General features: G+C 43.1%; 3 protein-coding genes across 3 annotated transcripts; 2 read left to right on the top strand and 1 right to left on the bottom strand.

The window, feature by feature from the left end:
* The first annotated feature begins 252 nt into the window (after nucleotides 1-252).
* Nucleotides 253-7,895, top strand: parn (poly(A)-specific ribonuclease (deadenylation nuclease)). The gene is made up of 26 exons (XM_076147976.1): nucleotides 253-347; nucleotides 570-647; nucleotides 732-811; nucleotides 894-961; nucleotides 1,790-1,871; nucleotides 1,964-2,024; nucleotides 2,099-2,264; nucleotides 2,826-2,888; nucleotides 3,006-3,044; nucleotides 3,128-3,170; nucleotides 3,257-3,337; nucleotides 3,498-3,554; nucleotides 3,729-3,806; nucleotides 3,910-3,953; nucleotides 4,061-4,103; nucleotides 4,771-4,846; nucleotides 4,938-5,048; nucleotides 5,149-5,218; nucleotides 5,298-5,353; nucleotides 5,442-5,528; nucleotides 5,616-5,690; nucleotides 5,790-5,967; nucleotides 6,087-6,208; nucleotides 6,575-6,641; nucleotides 6,717-6,874; nucleotides 6,986-7,895. The coding sequence occupies exons 1-26, from the start codon at nucleotides 329-331 to the stop codon at nucleotides 7,030-7,032; spliced, it is 2,049 nt and encodes a 682-aa protein (XP_076004091.1). The 5' UTR covers nucleotides 253-328; the 3' UTR covers nucleotides 7,033-7,895.
* A 115-nt stretch (nucleotides 7,896-8,010) lies between these two features.
* Nucleotides 8,011-13,687, bottom strand: rexo5 (RNA exonuclease 5). The gene is made up of 19 exons (XM_076147975.1): nucleotides 13,591-13,687; nucleotides 12,824-13,080; nucleotides 12,616-12,742; nucleotides 12,414-12,534; nucleotides 12,128-12,235; nucleotides 11,953-12,041; nucleotides 11,615-11,730; nucleotides 11,300-11,438; nucleotides 10,976-11,070; nucleotides 10,783-10,885; nucleotides 10,589-10,683; nucleotides 10,241-10,349; nucleotides 9,988-10,104; nucleotides 9,761-9,898; nucleotides 9,418-9,510; nucleotides 8,950-9,325; nucleotides 8,672-8,865; nucleotides 8,424-8,527; nucleotides 8,011-8,334 (listed from the first exon to the last, which is right to left on the bottom strand). The coding sequence occupies exons 2-19, from the start codon at nucleotides 13,057-13,059 to the stop codon at nucleotides 8,202-8,204; spliced, it is 2,493 nt and encodes an 830-aa protein (XP_076004090.1). The 5' UTR covers nucleotides 13,060-13,080; nucleotides 13,591-13,687; the 3' UTR covers nucleotides 8,011-8,201.
* Nucleotides 13,688-14,029: 342 nt separating this feature from the next.
* On the top strand, nucleotides 14,030-18,275 carry eri2 (ERI1 exoribonuclease family member 2). The gene is made up of 9 exons (XM_076148003.1): nucleotides 14,030-14,187; nucleotides 14,463-14,524; nucleotides 14,608-14,688; nucleotides 15,103-15,230; nucleotides 15,316-15,460; nucleotides 15,879-15,979; nucleotides 16,061-16,142; nucleotides 16,245-16,333; nucleotides 16,581-18,275. Exons 1-9 carry the CDS (start codon nucleotides 14,165-14,167, stop codon nucleotides 18,021-18,023), a joined length of 2,154 nt encoding a protein of 717 aa, XP_076004118.1. The 5' UTR covers nucleotides 14,030-14,164; the 3' UTR covers nucleotides 18,024-18,275.
* The last annotated feature ends 164 nt before the right edge of the window (nucleotides 18,276-18,439 follow it).

The raw sequence follows: 18,439 nt of genomic DNA, 5'->3' as shown, positions 1-18,439 counted from the left end.
TATAACAGTTATATAGTCGATTTTTATTTTTCACCATGACGTCATTGCTTAGGCCTGTGCCTCGGTGACCTCATAGATGGCTACAGTCATGTGTGGAACTAAAATATTTTGGATTTCACAGAATTATAAACAGATTGGAATTAATGTTTAATGTAGACGCTGAATATATAATTTGTATTTTGTTGGGAGAATCTTATATTTCTAAATAAAGACACTGAACGCGAGCGCGTGAAACGCTGCAGCACCGGAAGTGTTCGCCAAAGGGTTAAAAGCCTGTTGACGCAGCTAGCTAGCGTTAGCTGTCAGTCGGTTCAGTCATTGTGCAGGAATGGAGGTGACACGGAGAAGTGAGTAGCGGATCATAATGAAAATGCATGAATGTAGTTGCATATATACATCTTGAAAATGTGTAGCACAGCGGCAAACCTGCGCTGCGAGGTTTAACATTGACAAACGGCCCCGTTCCTCATTGTATGTGACGCTAGCTAGCTAGCTAGCCGTAGGCAGAGCGTCTCCACCGCACGCTTCCCCATCACACAACTCTTCATTCTGTCCTCTCCTCTCTCCAGATTATAAAGACTCATTAAACACCGTGTACAGCGCCATAGAAGAGGCGGATTTCCTCGCTATCGATGGAGAATTTTCAGGTAAAAGGGTGCAAAATGGATATAACGATGATGCCGTCACCCTTGATTTCTAAATAAATGAGAATTCATTTTCATTCAATGCAGGAATAAGTGATGGTCCTAACGTCAGCGCACTAACCAACGGGCTGGACACGCCAGAAGAACGATACACGAAGCTGAAGAAGGTAAGTAGCGGTGATTCCTTCTGTTCACGTGTGCAGAGAAGGTGAGCAGTTCTTCCCATGACGTCTCCTCTCTGTCCCCCAGCACTCCATGGACTTTCTGCTGTTCCAGTTTGGCTTGTGTACATTCAAGTATGACCAGGCGGCATCAAAGTTAGTGCAATGACTCCCTGCAGTGTGTCTGATTGTTTTTTTTGTTTTTTTGGATCAATGAATGATTGTGATTGCTTTGTGCAAATGGGTGAAAAATGCCTATTAAATTTCCATCCAAAATGGTGGCAAGTTTCCACCCTGAGCCCAAATGAAAGGACTGCATTCATATTTACTTGATTTCAGTGTTCATCCTAAACACATTAAACATGAAAATCAAGCCTTCTGCTCTTCAGTCTTGCAGAGTTTTTCCAACTTGTAGAATTCCAAGCAAAATGTTACACTCACTGCGAGATGATGTCACAATAAGTCTATGGAGTTTTGAACCAACCAAGACTGAATATAGGTGAATAAATATAAAGTTAATATAAACCAAACGTAAGGGTAATCGGTTTTCAGATTTCTCTTTGAAGTGAAAGTGGAGCTTATGTAATGTTTGTGCTGCCGTGCGTCGACAGTTGCTGTCTTATCTGTGGATGCACACGTCTTGTTTCCACAGTTGTCGCTCTTTTCCTTGCGTTTTCTTCACCACTTCTCTAGCATTGTTTGTGCTCTGCAGACTGGCAAAAGATGTAGCAGTAGCCTTTGAAACACTTCCTCAAGCCAAACCAAAATTCATTGACATGTCATTGTGTTGGACTTGTTTGTCAATCTATAATGGTCACAAATGTGTCATTTCATATCTACCAGCGCTTTTGTAGGACGTGCATGAAAACATTTCTCAGACATGTAGAACACTTCCTTTGCACGGACACGTGTTGCCCAAACAACTCGGTGAATTGGACTAATGCTTTGCCTTTTCTTCTGTCTCTTCTCATTCCCTCTCTTCAGGTACATCACAAAGTCTTTTAATTTTTACGTATTCCCCAAACCGTTCAGCAGGACATCACCTGACATAAAGTTCATCTGTCAAGTAAGTCATTGTGGACCCATGTTGTCATTGGATGAATTTGTGTATGTATTAGTGATGAAGATGTAATCCTTTCACATTCCTTGTCATTTCAGAGTTCCAGCATCGACTTCCTGGCCAGTCAGGGATTTGACTTCAACAAGGTGTTCCGTCACGGTGAGTACGCCACTAAATGTCCTACATAAGGTGGTTGGATTTCGATCTAAATGTTTTTATTTGTTTTTTGAAAGGAATTCCGTACCTCAATCAAGAAGAGGAAGCCCAGCTGAGGGAGCAGACCGAGGAGAGGAGGAATCAACATGCTAACGGTGCAGGGACACCGTCTTTCATCTCCCCGTGTTCCAAAGGTCCTGCACATGTACCCGAGGAACACAAAGACTTCATCAACAAAGTGGTGTAAGAGTTGGACAGCTTGATCTCTCTCATCTCACTGATCACATTGGAGACATCACTTTTTATAGGAAATGGTCACTTGGTCAATAATTCACAAAGTGCATTGAGAGGCACTGCGAATGTTAAATGTTTGCAATCCGATTCTTGAGCGTCATTTTAACTTGGAGCTACCAAACAGTATCTAACATTTTCACTTAGCATTTGATGAGCTCAGACATTTGCAACATGACCCCGACTACAGTCACACCTGACCGTGATGGTAGAATGAGCTGTGACTTAAAGAACAACAGTGTGTGGATGGGTTTATCTATAAAGGGTGGCTGTGATTCTGTGATTTCACCCATAGATTTCCATTTTCGTGTGCACCCAGTGTCTGAATGGATGTTGGGTTCAGCCCATGGCGTTCATAACCCCGGGCAGGGAGATGGGTATAGGAAATGGATGGATGAACGTGTGAGCCTCACTTTTGATCGTTCATAACCCCGGGCAGGGAAATGGGTATAGGAAATGGATGGATGAACGTGTGAGCCTCACTTTTGATCGTTTCTTATTGTCCCACCACAGAGAAAAGGTGGACGCCCTCTTCACTAACTCGGAGAAGACTATTGATTTGGATCCATGCACTGGGTAATCCAGCTCCGACTCTCTTAACTCTATTGAGACTCCCTGATTTTCAAGTTCCATGTGTTTTGTTCTTGCATCCTCACTTGTATCATTTTACTTATATTTATATTTCCATATTAGGTTCCAGCGAAAGCTGATATACCAGACACTGAACTGGAAGTGAGTCAGAGTTTATGCTGTTGCTGCTGTTTTTGTTTGTTTGTTTGCACATTATTATATCACTTCTTGTTTTGCACCCACAGATTCCCTAAGGGGCTCCATGTGGAAACGATCGAGACAGAAAAGGTGAGCGCATGTCTTAGTTTGAGCCTATTTATCCCGCGAGTTCCTTTGTTGTGTAGATATGGATATCGAGTTCTGTTTGTCTGTAGAAGGAGCGATTCATCCAGATCAGTAAAGTAGACGACGAGGAGAGAAAGAGGAGGGAGCAACAGAAACTGGAGAGGGAGCAGGTGAGTTTGGGATGAACCAGATATCTGGTGAAATGGTGTCGTATTTGTCTGGTGGTTTTATTGAAAGTAGGCTCATTTAAACATTGTCCTGTCTTTGCTGAGTGACTTTTGTTCCAGTGCTCCACTGTTGTTTAGAATGCCCTTCTTCCTGGCCCAACAGGAGGAACTAAATGACGCTGTGGGCTTCTCCAGGGTCATCCACGCCATCTCCAAATCTGTGAGTCCTCACTCACTCTACTCTGTAATAGCTCATGTTCAAAAGGAGAAATTTAACAATGGCGACATCATTCAAAACGCTGTAAAACCTGCCAATGACAGATTTTTGTTTCAGGGGTTTTTTGGTTTTGTAACTGATGTGATGTTTGCTGCATGTCCATTTCATTTAAAACAGGGTAAACTGGTAGTTGGCCATAACATGCTGCTGGATGTGATGCACACCATCCACCAGTTCTACTGTCCTCTGCCAGAGGTAGGTACTTAAGAATTCACAATTTTGTGCCTTTTGTATCTGCTGTTTGAAGCCAACTGTGTTTTCTCTGTCACTTATAATAACATAATACTTTGATCACTAGGATCTTCTGGACTTCAAAGAGGTCACAATGTGCGTCTTCCCAAGGTAATATTTCTGTCAAATTAACTTTCCACTTTTCACAACAAATGTGTTTCAGTGCCAAACAAGCCCTTCTATCCTTCAAGCCGTTCTTTGTCTCTCTTCACTCGCAGGCTTCTGGACACAAAGTTGATGGCGTCGACTCAGCCTTTTAAGGTGAGTTCATTCAGAGTCGACACGTATGCAGCTGGTGCAAGTGCCACCAACATGTATTTTACTCAAAATAGATCACAGATCACTGTTCCATAGTCATTTTTAATTTCGGTTATTAGTCAGTATTGAAGAAATGAGAACTCCTTCCCTGAATCTATTTTACAAAGTTTATCCTGAGTAGTGATCTGTTGCTCACCAAATGTCACATTCATTTGAATTTGGGTCAATTACAGTATCGGGTTCATTCTTATAAAGTCTTGGTTGGGACAGTTGTGCAAGGTTATTTTGCAAAACTCTTCCTAGTCTTTTGTATGTATATTGTACAATGCCATCATGAGCTCATGTACTTTGAGAAACATTGGTGAAGCTGATGTGAAAACACCAGTAACATGTGATTCAAGCACAGAGGCAGATCAAATATGTTCAAGCCAGCGGCTGTTAATTCATTTGTTATGACAACATGACACAAACTACAAGTTGTAGTGTTGGACATCACTTTTTACTTCTAAAACTGAGCCAAGTTGTGTTGGTTGAAAGAGGTACGAGTTACATATACTGCAATCAAATAGAGCTCATCAGTTTACTGTACTGTCACTAGAGCCTGCCTGTGTTTACATTCGGGGAAGACGAAAATCAAAATTCACGTTGTTGTGCCCTCTGTGTATTGCAGGAGATGATCACCAACACTTCTCTAGCAGAGCTGGAGAAGCAGCTGAAGGAGGGCCCCTTTAAGCAACCGCAAGTCGGTGAGAAAATGCACTAATATTTGCTTGAACGTCTTCTGACCGTCCACAGCCCTGCTGACACCTTTTCTCCTCTGTAACGTTGATCTGTCAGGGACGGCAGAGGGCTTCCCCAGTTATGACACGGCCCAGGAACAGCTCCATGAGGCAGGATATGATGCCTACATCACTGGACTCTGTTTCATCTCCATGGCCAACTACCTGGGTAACATATTCAAATTGACCTCGTCAGGGGAAAAATACACTACCAATTAATGTTAAACTTTGTTGACTGACCTTTTTTTTTTTTTTTTTTTTTTCTTCAGGCTCTTTCCTGACTCCACCAAAAGCCTACATTGCACCTCGCTCTAAACTAATTGAGCCTTTCTTCAACAAGTGAGAGATGGACTGCTTTTATTCATTTGCACCTCCCTTACAGAGCCTGCTGGTGTTTAACCCTTTCTCTGTATTCAAGGCTCTTCCTGATGAGGATCATAGATATTCCCTACCTCAACATCACAGGACCCGATCGTGAGTACTAGCAATGATTGTTGCATTGACTACACGCTTTCACACTTGTTGCCACTTCTCCACCTCACGCGCCGCTTTCCGTCTACAGTGCAGCCTAAAAGAGATCATGTCCTGTATGTCACCTTCCCGAAAGAATGGAAGACGAGTGACCTCTACCAGCTCTTCAGTGCCTTTGGTAAGGCAGAGTTTGTACACTTATTCTGCTTCACAAGCGTATGACCCATCATTTATCACTAATTTCCTCTGTCCATTATTCACCAAGGTAACATCCAGGTTTCATGGATAGATGACACGTCAGCATTTGTGTCCTTAAGTCAGACTGACCAGGTACAGATAGGTAAGTCTCACCGCCTTGCTAATCGCACCAAACTGATTTTCATCGTGTACAAATGGAGGTAAAGCAAAATCATTCAACTTCTCTCCTTTCGTTCTGCAGCTATGAACACCAGTCGCTATGCAGAGAGCTACAGGATCCAGACGTATGCCGAGTACATCCAGGGTAAGAACCAGGAGAAGGATAAGCCCAGTCAGGCTGCCAAATCCTGGGGAGATGACAGCTGGTCCAAATCTCACTACACCTCCTCCACGTCAGCCACTGGATTCAGCTACGCCAGGTGCAGTTGTGCGACAGTCCACTCATAACTGTGCAACATTGTGCGTTTGTGCACGGCAAAGTTTCTGCAGGCATCCACATAGTGTTTATAATCGACAACCTGAACTTTGTCTTGTCCAGGGCTCTGAGGAAACGCAGCATGAGTCCCAATCAAGTGGAGCAGGGAAGTGGAGACGGCCTAATTGCAGATGGCTGGAGCCGATACTCGGATAGCGCAGGCAGCAAGAAGATGAAAGCCGACGGTGTGTGAGCAGATGCACGCAGGCCTGCATATGTACCTCCCTGTTGCAATCTGGCAGCATGCAGGGCAGCAGCACACGTTTCCCCCAGGACAGTAGCTGGTGGAGAGATGCAGTGGTGTGAATAATAAACCCAAATCAATTGGCTTAACGTCCATGTCTTGGTACAGCCACCTGCTCCGCAATACAAGGATCAAACACCTACTTGACTGATGCATTAAATACGCATAAAACAGAAACGTTAATCGGTTTGTGCATGTTGGAGTTACGTAAATTCTTTGTTTAGATTTAGTTTGACAGCTTCCATTTTCAGTTTTTCAATATTTCTACCTGAAATGAAGGAAGTATTAAAATGTTTTTCTTTTCTAGACATGAGTGCAGAGGCCAATGCAGGAGTTATTAACAGCAAGACGTCAGAAGGCTGGCTAAAGACGCAGTAAGCAGAATGCAGCCATTATTGTTACGGTATCCCCCATGCACTGTCTGATCCAAGCCTCCAATGCTCCTGCAGAGACACGGCAGATTCATCAGGGTCAAGTCCAGTCCCAGATGAAGAAGGTTCTGAGGGGACAGATCCAGCCAATGACCCAGAGGGAGCAGTCGCCTGGCAACAAGCCTCGAATTCCCACGGACGAAAAGGTCGTAAGAACAAGAAAAAGAAGGCTGAAGGTGTGTTCATTACTGGCGTTTTGTAAATGTTCCACAGTAATGTCCTGGCTAACAACATTGTGTTGCGAGCGTGTAATGGACCTTGAATTCATGTTCTCAACATCTCTACAGGAGCTGAATCTAAGGTGTCCCTGTTTGATGTCCCCGAAGTTTGGTAGCAGTAGGTAAATGGTGAAGAGGCCGACCAACAAGACCCTCTCCAATACTGGGCCGCTGTCCTAGTGTCTCTCCTTAGCACTTAAGGTCGCACATCAACTGGGAGCTTTGAATACGACACAATTCATTAGTTCACTGAACAGCTGTGGATGCCGCATCCAAAGCAACCGGCCAAATAACTTGTTTGGACAATTGAGAACTCAAGCCATAACAGCTGCCATTTTTTTGGAGCGTGGATACCAGAGGAGCAGGCAACTCCTTAGAGGTCGACACACACGCCACTAGAATATCGTGATGTAAAGTTTCGCATTGTATTCTCTTACATGTTCAGACTGGAATCTGCCACCACAGTGGATTCAAGCGCCAGTTTTAACCACACTGTCACCTCTGAGTCTTATTTAGTGAGTGTGAGTTGTATGAACGTATGTGCATGTGAGGGAGTTGTACATTTTCTCTAGTCTTTGTATGCTTCTGAACACATTTCATAAAGTTGCGAAAGCAAAAAGACCACTTGACAGGCTCTGTAGTTTACAATGTCAGGGTAATTTAGTATTTTAATGCAGTAAAATGTTTCCCCCCCCATTTTAAAAAATATGTAAGTCTACAACTTCAGTTTTAATCAAACGAATGCTTATCAATGTTTATTATTGGTGGCATTTTTGACCAATGGGAGGTGCTTGTGTTATTTGTACATAAATGTTTTTCCTGTATCTTTTTGTTTTGTATCTGTCAACCTGCAGCAATGTTAAAGTATGTTCTAATGCAAAATGTGTAAACGTGAAGACGTATACATTTTTGTGTAAAAAAAAAAAAATATACTTTCCTTGAAAAGAGGGGGAAAAAAATTAAAGAATGTTTCTTAGTAGCTCTGTTTCAGTCTCTGTTAATTAGCTGATGGTCGCTGAGACGAGGGATCGTTAGTTTAGTAACTTTGTTCCAGCACAAATAGTTTATAGATGCATTTTCTTTTTTAATTATGTCCAATTAAACCCTGGTGCTGCTAGATGCACTTATTTACAGAACTGAGTACACAAAACCTGTATGGAACCAGTGACCGAGCTGTTTGTCAGGTTTGTTTCTTTAATTGGAAGAGTTCAAGTTTAAAAATGTCCTCTGGCTCACAGTGACCCAGTACCCATCCTGTGTAATCGGACAGTAACTCCACCCTTGATCAGGTGCCATTGGACTGGCTGGTTCTTGCTGGTGTGCCATTGGCGCTAGTCCCTAAAGTGAACGGTGTAGCTGGCTCCAGAAGGTCTTGCTTGACCTCGATGAGGCACAAACCAGGAAGGTGACTGCGAGTGCTGGGGAGGAGAAAGTTGCAAGGAAGAAAAGGTTTAGAAATGTTGACACAGCAGAGTTGAATGTCTTGGGACACGGCCAGAGTTTTCACCTGGTTTGCAGCACCACTACAGACAAGGTGCACTCTGGGAGAGATCTGAAGAGTTTCCCCAGTCGGTGGTCCAGCCTCCTCATCACATCCTCCATGTCCTGGTCCTACACATAAGATAATGAGCCTTCATTATATTTTTAAGACAGTCTTGTAGCCCTAATTGGACTTCACTGTTCTTTCTAGGAGAATTAGGTGAAGTTGTGTTTAAATCCTATGACCAACTGCAGTGAATGCAACCCACTCCTTACCTGAGGGCTGGTGTGCATGAGGGTCTCGCCATTTACCGCTTCCCCTTCAGAATCCTTGGGGGTCGTTGCAGTTGTCGCGGTGACCCACGAATGCAAATGGGGAGGAGTCAGAGATGGACAGATGACATATTTCTCCTTCCAGAGATCTTCAGAGGCATTGAGGGCTGCACACACAGCCTCTGAACTATCAAACTCTGTCAGCCACACACAGATTGAGATTGTGAGAAGTGCGCACACACAACATATAAAAACATGGACTAAAGGGGCCATTTACTTACTTATGCATGCATATCTTGCCCGTTTTCCAGGTTTGGTAGGCAGGACAATCCTCTCCACCTTACCAAAAATGCCAAATGTCTCTCTGAGCATCTCCTCAGTCAGTTTAGAGCTTGTGGGCCGTCTCTGCTTTGCTACAGATGACTCCTCCACACCGTGTGGAAGCCCAGGAATGCAAGCATCCAGCTTTAACCCATTTACTTTAGCATGATGAACAAAAGTGGCATCTAAACTTGACTTTGCAGAGATTTGTATGCAGTTGGTCATGTGAGGGTTAAATTTAACAGCATAAAGTTGATTGGTATTGATCTTGTCACCCATTAAAGCATCAAGAGTAAGATCCAAGTCGAGCATTGACTCATTAACGGGCCTCTGGACCTAGAGGAGGCACACAGGCAAACACATTAGAGATATCACCATCTGCTCGTATTTCAATTGTATAAAGTAGCTAAAGAGACGGTGTTAGATACCTTGATGGTCTGTCCCTGCACCTTCAGTCCATTCAGGGTTTTTAAGGCCAGCAGAGCTCCCTCCAGCAACTCAAACTCAATCTCTGCGTGGATCTGAGGAGCAGGGGATGGGAAAAACAAACAGGGAAAATGACTAAAACACATCGAGGAAGAGGAGAAACTTTAACAGCTCAGGTTAAACAGCCACCCAGTGACCCTAAACAAGGGGAAAGGGGTGGATGGGGCTGACAGGGAGAGAATAACTCCACACCACAGTCTGTCACTTTCTGTCAGGATGACACAGGGATTTTATTCACTGAACTCAGAAATTGATCACAGAGTCCATTATTCAGTTGATGCTTACCCTGGCCACCGTCTTCAGCATTTTGACTTTCTGAACAGGTCCACAGCAGCGAAACAGCCGGCTGACATCTTTCTCAGAGAAACCTGCAGAGAATGGCCCCGCAAACACCATACGCGCGTCTCTCAGGCTGCCACACACCTGCAGTAAACACACAGTAAACAGCACATTTCAGTGGCGCACAGACGGTGAAAAATGATGTTGGATGTTCAGGGGAAAAAATGACTCACCCTCTGGTAGTGGCGCTCCTGATGAGAGGAGGAATTGTTCACCTGGTCTAAGACGGATGATAACCGAAGCACGGAAAAGAAAGGGAACGTGGTCTGTCTCCTGAAAGAGGCCAGCAACTGAAAGAGGCCAAGAAACAAGATGAGTGAAGAGCAAAACTAAACTAGATCCATTCACATTTTGAGCAACAAAGCCAAGATAATTCTAATCTCCCAATTCAACATCTCCCTAATCCACAACTCGTGCCCCTGTTACCTCTTTGTCAGAGTTGTGCCACTGCTGATGGGACAGATCCAGCTCCACGTCACCACGTTTTCCTAAATAGGCTATAGACCGGCCATGCTTCTGTAGTCGATCAGCAAACCTGCATGGGGAACATGTGAAGGTTCTCAGTCATCCAGGTCGTGGTATCTAGGGAAAGTACATTTTAGGCAACATCTTTACCAGCAAGTCCAGTTGCCTAAGATTTACTTTCCTTGGAAGCATCGGGAACAAATTCATTTTGGATTGTGAACGAAGAGGAAGTTTCTACAACTGGCAAAGCCTTAATAGCTTTGTATGAAATCACTCAGCTTGTTGATAGTTTGTGTCTTTATGTGGTACCTGTTACTTAGTGTGGGTGCAACTCCACAGAGGTTGGACTCATTCAGGTCCACTGTATATCCTCCCCACAGCTCCTCCAGATGGCGCTCTACAACCTGACAAAGAGCACACGAGAGGACTTCGCATTAGTTGAGTGTGCATGTGTGTGTATGTGGGTCCGTTTGTGTTGTGTGTGTGTGTGTGTGACATGTTACCTGAAGCGGACCCGTTTTCACAAAGTACTGAGCTAACTCCAGGGCCGCCACAGCGTCCTCAGTTGGATTATGACCCCTCCTGTCTGCAGTTTGGATTTGTCTCCTAGGGATGCGATTGGAGAAATTAATCATTAGCCATGGTAGGTAAGAGAGAGGAGGGGGGGGGGGTCAAGGGTCAAGGGTGATAACTTACTGAAGTACTGTCTCAGCCAGGACCTTTAGCTTAAACTTCTGTCCAAACTCTTTCCTGTAGAGCAGCGAGGTGTCAATTACATGTGGATGGTTGAGCTGCAGGGGAAAACAGCAATAGGACAGACATCAACATCATTTTTACTGTCAAATGGTCATCACAATTTGGAATGAAACACAAATTCTTCTGTTAAAATTGTCACACATATATATATATATATATACATATATATATATATAAAAAGCTGTGTCTGAATTCAATCAACTGCATTGATTTAACAGGTCAGTTTGGATACTTGGGGCCAAAACTATACGACGACTTTCTTACTTTCAGGGCTATGAGGTCATTGTCGATGGAATGGCCGACCAGCACCGCATCCCGTGGCAACAGCTTCCTGAGCTTCACTTGAACTTCCCTGAGGGTGGTCGTGATGGGTTGCAACATGGCCGCGGTGATACCAGAGAACCTAACAGGAGGCATGCAGCCATAGAGAAGTGAGTTTTAACATTTGTAACAATATACTACTGCGTGCGTGTGTGTGTGTGTGTGTGTGTGTGTGTGTGTGTGTGTGTGTGTGTGTGTGTGTGTGTGTGTGTGTGTGTGTGTGTGTGTGTGTGTGTGTGTGTGTGTGTGTGTGTGTACCTGGTGAGGTAGTTAATGATGCGATTCTGAGGTTTCACCAACTCATCCAGCATACATTTCCCATCGCTGTCCACCAGAGAAACACGAGCCAGCTCATTTCCTCTTTCTGTTAAACACTGGAAAGACAAAGTTAACACAGTGATTCACTTTTTTTAAATAGGAAATCATGTGCTAATGTAGGATTATTAATTTGATATGTTGCTTATGAAGGGCTGCAGTAAGTATGCTGTAAAAAGTTTCCAGGTGTATTGATTATTTGCTGTACTATACTCTACACAAATGGCAACCAGCAAGACTATTGAGGATCCTCAGAATGAAAAAGTAAGTGCTCAATTCACCATTTCACAGTCCAGTCCGTACAGAGGGCTGCTGTCACTCACACAAGCATCACTATCAGTGCACACAAAGTCCTCAAAGCCTGGCATTCCTGTCAAAAAAAACAAAAGAAGAGGAAGTGATAGGAGAGGGAGGGGAGAGGGGGAGAAAGAGGGAGAGAGAGAGAGAGAGGCTCACCTTTCACAGGATAGCGTTTCTTGATCATCTCCTCCTGTGTGAGAACATAGGCTGTTGGTCCTCTCCTCTTTGTGCCAAATTTGCTGATTACTGGGTGCCAGTTTGGGACTGCAATAGCACAAATACACACACACACACACAAAACAGAGAGAGAATTCAAATTAGATCTATATTGGGCACTGGCGAAGACATATATCCTGAATCCAAACATTAAGACTATTGATCAAACTGTTACATTGATACATTGCCCAGTTTTACACAAACTATACATGAACAAAGATCTCACCTTTGTGTAGAGGTCGGCTTTCCTGCTCAGTTTGAGAGCCAGGTGAACCGTCCCATTCATGAACTTCCCTACTGAAGATTTCTGACGTGAGGTTGTTGGACGGTGGAGTGAAGCTGACCCTCTAATAAAGTAAGAGGAGATCAGATGAAAAGAAGGAATAGGTGTTCACCCAAACAGATGACATCATACTGAGGTTACTCACAGTGGAGTAGTGTGTTCTGAGATGCTGCAGGGTGAGGTAGTGCTTATAGAAGTGACTCTGAGTCAGACCCTCTACCACCACAACGTTCACTGCTTTCACCTTCCTCTGATGGTGGAGACGACACCAACTGACAGAGGAAGAAGAGAGAAGAGTGAGTTCAAGACATGTTACAGCTTTACATCCGCCGCCTTTAGTGGTCTTTATCTACCTGGGCTGTCCGATGCCACCGGCTTTGCCCAGAGCAGCAAAGTGCAGCAGCTCCATCAGCTCGTCCTGTGTCATAGGCTGTTGATGGTCTCGCAGCACAGAGATCCTTGGTGTATGGAGGCGATGGCTGCAATGCGATACATTCTCTCCCTTGGTCTCAGTTTTTAACCTCTTGACATCCCCCTGTGTTGCTGAGGCATTGTCCTTTCTCCTCTTTCTGCTGTGCGAAGGCTCCATGTTCACCCTTGGTGTGATTTTCTAAAGATGGGACATGCATAAAATTATATTACTGATCACCTATACAAACATTTCTTTTTTCTTGCCATTTTAAAAGTAAGAGGTAGAGGACATTGACGTGGCTCCTGTCGAGATCACACTTCCTTCTCCTGAGATTCAGTGTTTCCCTATATTGTTGCTATTCAGGTATGTAAAGACAGCATACAGAACATCTGGGAGGAAGTTGGGGGAAGACTTAAACTTAAGGCTTAAGGCTGGTTTGACATGTGAAAATGAACCGCACTTCCCATTCAATTGGCTTGAAATTTGAGAGGTTCTAAGATCACGATCGTCACGATAACACGCACAAACTGCTCACCGTCATAATCATTCTATCGGTACCTTTAAAACTACAAGTAAAATAGCATGGCAGCGTTATAGAGATTAATAACATTGTACATGAATCGTAGATCGTTGCTACGGATCGACCACGCCTTTAAACGCCACAAAGCAAATGTGAAAAGTGAAAGGAGAGTAAATGTGAGTAAATACCTGGTATCAAAAACTGTCCCGTATACTCTTAATGTCTCTCTTAGTCCATATCAACACATGGCACCAGTACAGCAAGCGAGGGTCCTCACTCTCCACTGACTTCCGTGTTGGTTTTTAAAAAATAAAAGCACGACCCTCTGGTAGACAGTACATCAAAAAAAGCAGGAATCGTTTCTTCTTTGCAGGAACTCTAAAATAATTAGAATATCGACATAAATTGACAATATCTGAGTCTCTGGCAATACCGTTGCTTTTTAGTTATTGTAATTAAGTTATATCACTGTTGCTTTAGCTGCCATCAGACCGTCCAATTTTAACCATCAGTTGTTTCATTTTATTTTGAAGTCAAGATAGTATATGCCGGAAAATTCGATGCAAATACGATTGTCTGTCTTGATCTACTACATCGATTGATTTCTCTGACTTGTAGCCCCAACAAATCAAGTTCAGAATAATGGATGGGGGCTTGATTTAAAAAAATAGCGCGATATTTACTGTGTGAAAGACTTTAGCTGATGTAGTTTCACACATATTTAAGCAGTAACATAATCTTACAAGGGCTACGAATTTGAGTATGTCTACAAAGAAACTGGCCAAGTAAGTAACTCGAGACAAACAAGTATTAGCCTGTTGGCTAACGTTAGCTAAACATAGAAACGTGTATTTACAACGCTTGCTCCGTTGAATGTAAGTGTTGGTTTGCCTGTTTGAAAATTGTTTTTAAAATTCGCAAATCTCAACTCGTTGCTCGCGTTCTCATTCACATTTCGGTAAAATAATAATGGTAGGATAGATCCCGTGTAACCGTACAGATGATTTGTTTGTGTTATTTCGTGTTTTTCATTGATGCAAACATCTGATCCACTCCATAGAGAACTGGGGGTACTGCGGCAGCGCAGCGAATCCTCTGGCCTCAAGAAATCAGTCATAGCAAGTAAGTTGGAATATTTGATGCGATAATGTCAATACCCAGAGCTATGGTAGATGAATGAATAACATGCTGTTGTCTGTTTCCAGATCAAATATTGTCATACCTTATTGTGATTGATTTTGAGTCCACATGCTGGAGAGAGAAAAGCAACAAGAGCCAAGAAATCAGTAAGTCTTACAGGAAATGTCCTCTGAACCCACGCCGACAGCATGCACAAGGGAATAGTTTGAAGAAGATGAAGACTCTGTCATACTTGTAGTCTGGAGAAGAACTTTATTGTTTTAAAGTAACACATTTTGACCCCAAAACTTCATAGAGGTCATCAATCAGGACATGTAAATAGTACAACAGTGAATGGGACATAACATAATAAGGTTGACACTATTATTAATCCCCAATTCATAATTATTATTAATCATCTAAGTGCCTCAAAAAACATGCCTGAGTTTGTTGCATTGAACCTATGTTGAACTTCATGCAAAAAGAAGAAAAAAGTGTCGCAATGAACTCTGTCTGGTGTCGATCCCCATTTCTTCTGACCTCACGTTTTCACCTGACACTCTCCTTTCTCCCGTTTTTAGTCGAGTTCCCTGCTGTGTTGCTGAACACGTCTACAGGAGAGGTCGAGTCTGAGTTTCACGCGTATGTTCAACCCCACGAGCACCCGATTCTGTCTGCGTTCTGCACTGAGCTGACCGGTATTACACAGGTGTGATACATACACAACTACAGATATTAGTTCCCTTTATGTTGCTTACATTTCATTCGTCAGTTTCATGTGTATTTTCTTAAAGGCACAAGTTGAGGCAGGGATCCCCATCCACATCTGTCTTTCTCGATTCAACCGTTGGTTACAAACTCTCCAGCTCCAGATGGGTGTGGTGTTTTCCAGGGAGCAGACGGGCTCTCAAAAACAGTGTGCTTTCCTCACATGGTCAGGTAATACAGCCTTTTGTATTAGTTTACAGCTGAACCAGTACAGGTGGATGGTACATCTTAAACTTCACCATGATTGGTCGAGGCCTCACTAAAAGATATTACTCTTGCTGGACAAAAAATAGCATTAGCAGGTCTTGAACTTTGGTTCCAAAATCATTCACTTTTCACTGTAATGAGAACTTGGTGTTGAAGGTTGTATGGTGTGTGTTGTTCTAATGTCAATAAACGATATCAGACAGATCACCTCCATTGTCTAATAGAAGATTAGGCTTATATAGTGATGCACACGTTGCATGGGATCATTTGAAACGGCTATATAGTGTAAAATAATTCCCAGCTCAAAAATTGGTTATCGACTTAATCTGGACTACAAGTACGTAACTAATGTCGTTCTGTCTCTGTGTCTTGTGTTTATCAGACTGGGATCTGGGGGTTTGTTTGCAGTATGAGTGTAAACGTAAGCAGCTCCATAAACCTGATGTACTTAATAGCTGGATAGACCTGAGAAGCACATACAGGGTAAGTCTCTCTCTCGCTCTCTCTTTCTCTATCCCCCCATTCCTGGCACATGGAAATTAGATCCTCTCTTGTGTTTTACAGATGTTTTACAACAGGAAACCCAAAGGTCTCAATGGGGCACTACAGGATCTTGGAATACAGTTTTCTGGGAGAGAACATTCTGGTTAGAAAAAAATTCTCCTTCAGTCCAATTCCACACTGAATATGAGCATAACGTCATCTCTGTTTATCATGCCTTCTCACTGTACTCATGGGTTATCCTCAGGTTTGGATGATGCCAGAAATACAGCTCAGCTGGCAGCAAGGATGATGAGGGATGGGTGTGTGATGAGGATCACGAGGACCCTAAACAAGGTGTGTGGCTGCTGATGACTCCCTTTGATGTACACACACTTGCATAACAAATACACATCAGCTACTTGACTACAGTCATAAACTATGATCTCCTGGCCTTTCAGCAGATCCTTTTGGTGGATTCTTGTACTGAATAAATACTTAGACATAGACAAAAAGAGAAGGAGGAAAAAGTACCTCAAAGGGTAAATTCAATCTTGGTTCTAGTGTACGAGTTTACATCTCTCACCTTCATTTCTCCTCACAGACTACATTAATGGCCAAACCCACATCTAGAAATACAACTTGTCAAGCAGACGACAGAAAAGAAAAACCCAACATCGAGGAAGATGAGCAGAGACGTACCACAATCGAAACCTCATCCAAGATTCCCCTCCAATCTGTCCGGACAAAATCATGCTCGGAGAACAATACTAAACTTTCAGAAACTAAGGAGAACTTGGCTCCCATTCAGACGTGTCAGAGCCTGATCTTGCCAAAGACGCTGCTGAGCGGTCCAGCTAAGCCACAATGGGGAAGCAGCAGCAGTAGGTCAGTTACTAATCTTTCCTCCCTTGCAATGAGAAATTGTCTTTCATCACACACTAACAGTAATAGTCTTGTTCTGTGTTCTACCGCTGTGGACTTCGTTTCCCGTCTTCCTCAGCCAAGCCGGCAGTCGAAAGCAAGTGCAACAGTAGGGGTTACAGAGGAAGAGGAAGGTGAAGAGATATTTGTGGAGACAGAGGAGAGGTGTGGTTCATATGATGACGTGGTGTTGGATGATGATGTCATCAGTGAATTATACACAGAGAGGAGAGAGAGTGACAGTGGATCTTGGAGTGAAGTCACCTTGAGATCAATGTACAATAGAACGTTCAATGATGAAAACAGATCTAAAACTCATATCATGCAGCATGAGTCATCAAAATCTATGAACAATAAACAATCTTGTGCCTACACCTCTGATCTCTTAAATAAGATGAGGTTTCAGTCAACAATCTCAGCAACAGAGTGTCTCTTAGTGCCTAACACGGTGACATTCAACTGCAGAGCGAGTGATCGTCGGCATACAGTAGGACTTGGTAAAGCCTCTTTAAAGCTACAACATGAGCCAAGTTCCCTCTCTAAAACCTTTAACATGTCCGCTCCATTCAAACCTAAGCCCTTTGTACCAGAGAAGACCTCCACCCCAAATAACTTATTTGTCAAACCTAAATCAGTCATCACGCAACACATCAATTCTTCATACCCCAAACAGCAAAACAAGATTGGAAAACCCTCCTTTACCATTTATCCTGATCCAGTAAAACAGGTCATAGGTCACTCTCTCTGTCCCCCTAAGAGCGTCCTGTCCTCTTCTTCAGCCAATACCCGCTCACTCGCTATGAATCAAACCTCCATTCCTCAGTTATGGAGGGGAGGAGGGAAGGTCACAGCTCCATTGTGCGCGTGTGGACGCCGGGCAAAGAGACAAGTTGTGGCCAACGGCGGTCCAAACAATGGCCGAGGGTTTTACTGCTGTCCAGTCCGCCGGTCAGGCAGTGGAACAAAGATCAAGAAGGGGTGTGAGTTCTTTAAGTGGGAGTCTGCTCTGATGAACGTCTCACCGGTCCCTCCAGCTGTCAGGTCCTCCGTGTCTCTCTGTCAAGCCAACTCAAGTCTCCTCTGTCATCCACCTCAGAAGTCCACACTAAGAAAAAGCTGGTAACATGGGATGTAATTATATATATATTTATACAATCATGAATTATTCTGTCAAATCATTCCCAAAGATTTCGTGAATTATTGTATTTTAATAAATTGATTAAATGACTGAATGTAATATTTTTGCCTGTTTTGATAAATCACTGTGGGCTGTAGTAACTTTGGATGAATCTTTGTGTGTTTTAATGGAGTAAATTATTACTACTGAAAACATAAATAAATGACACTATTATGGTTGGGCAAATGAGATTTTCTTTCTGTGTATAGTACTCAATGTATTTATAGTATTTTATTAATTTATTCGGAAAAATTATATCTTAATAAACTGAGAATTTTACTTTGTTTCTCTCTTTTTCATTTAATGGAAGCTCTGGTCTAAATCGGGGACGGTATGTGAGTGTGTTGTGCTTATGGAACGTC

The sequence above is a fragment of the Genypterus blacodes genome, unplaced genomic scaffold (assembly GCF_046128005.1).
Source record: "Genypterus blacodes isolate CSIRO-AG114 ecotype Tasmania unplaced genomic scaffold, CSIRO-AGI_Gbla_v1 ptg000039l_1, whole genome shotgun sequence".
Taxonomy (NCBI): domain Eukaryota; kingdom Metazoa; phylum Chordata; class Actinopteri; order Ophidiiformes; family Ophidiidae; genus Genypterus; species Genypterus blacodes.
Note: the sequence above shows the minus strand (reverse complement) of the source record. Positions and strands in the feature narration are given on the sequence as shown.

Coding starts and splice junctions, on each gene's coding strand:
- eri2 (XM_076148003.1), top strand. CDS start 14,165: ATGTCTACAAAGAAACTGGCCAA. Junction 14,689..15,102: donor CAACAAGAGCCAAGAAATCA/GTAAGTCTTACA, acceptor TCCCGTTTTTAG/TCGAGTTCCCTGCTGTGTTG. Junction 16,143..16,244: donor TTCTGGGAGAGAACATTCTG/GTTAGAAAAAAA, acceptor GGTTATCCTCAG/GTTTGGATGATGCCAGAAAT.
- parn (XM_076147976.1), top strand. Junction 3,045..3,127: donor TACCAGACACTGAACTGGAA/GTGAGTCAGAGT, acceptor TTGCACCCACAG/ATTCCCTAAGGGGCTCCATG. Junction 3,171..3,256: donor AAACGATCGAGACAGAAAAG/GTGAGCGCATGT, acceptor GTTTGTCTGTAG/AAGGAGCGATTCATCCAGAT.
- rexo5 (XM_076147975.1), bottom strand. CDS start 13,059: ATGGAGCCTTCGCACAGCAGAAAGAGGAGAAAGGACAATGCCTCAGCA. Junction 12,236..12,413: donor AAGCCGACCTCTACACAAAG/GTGAGATCTTTG, acceptor GTGCTATTGCAG/TCCCAAACTGGCACCCAGTA. Junction 10,684..10,782: donor TGAAAACGGGTCCGCTTCAG/GTAACATGTCAC, acceptor GCTCTTTGTCAG/GTTGTAGAGCGCCATCTGGA.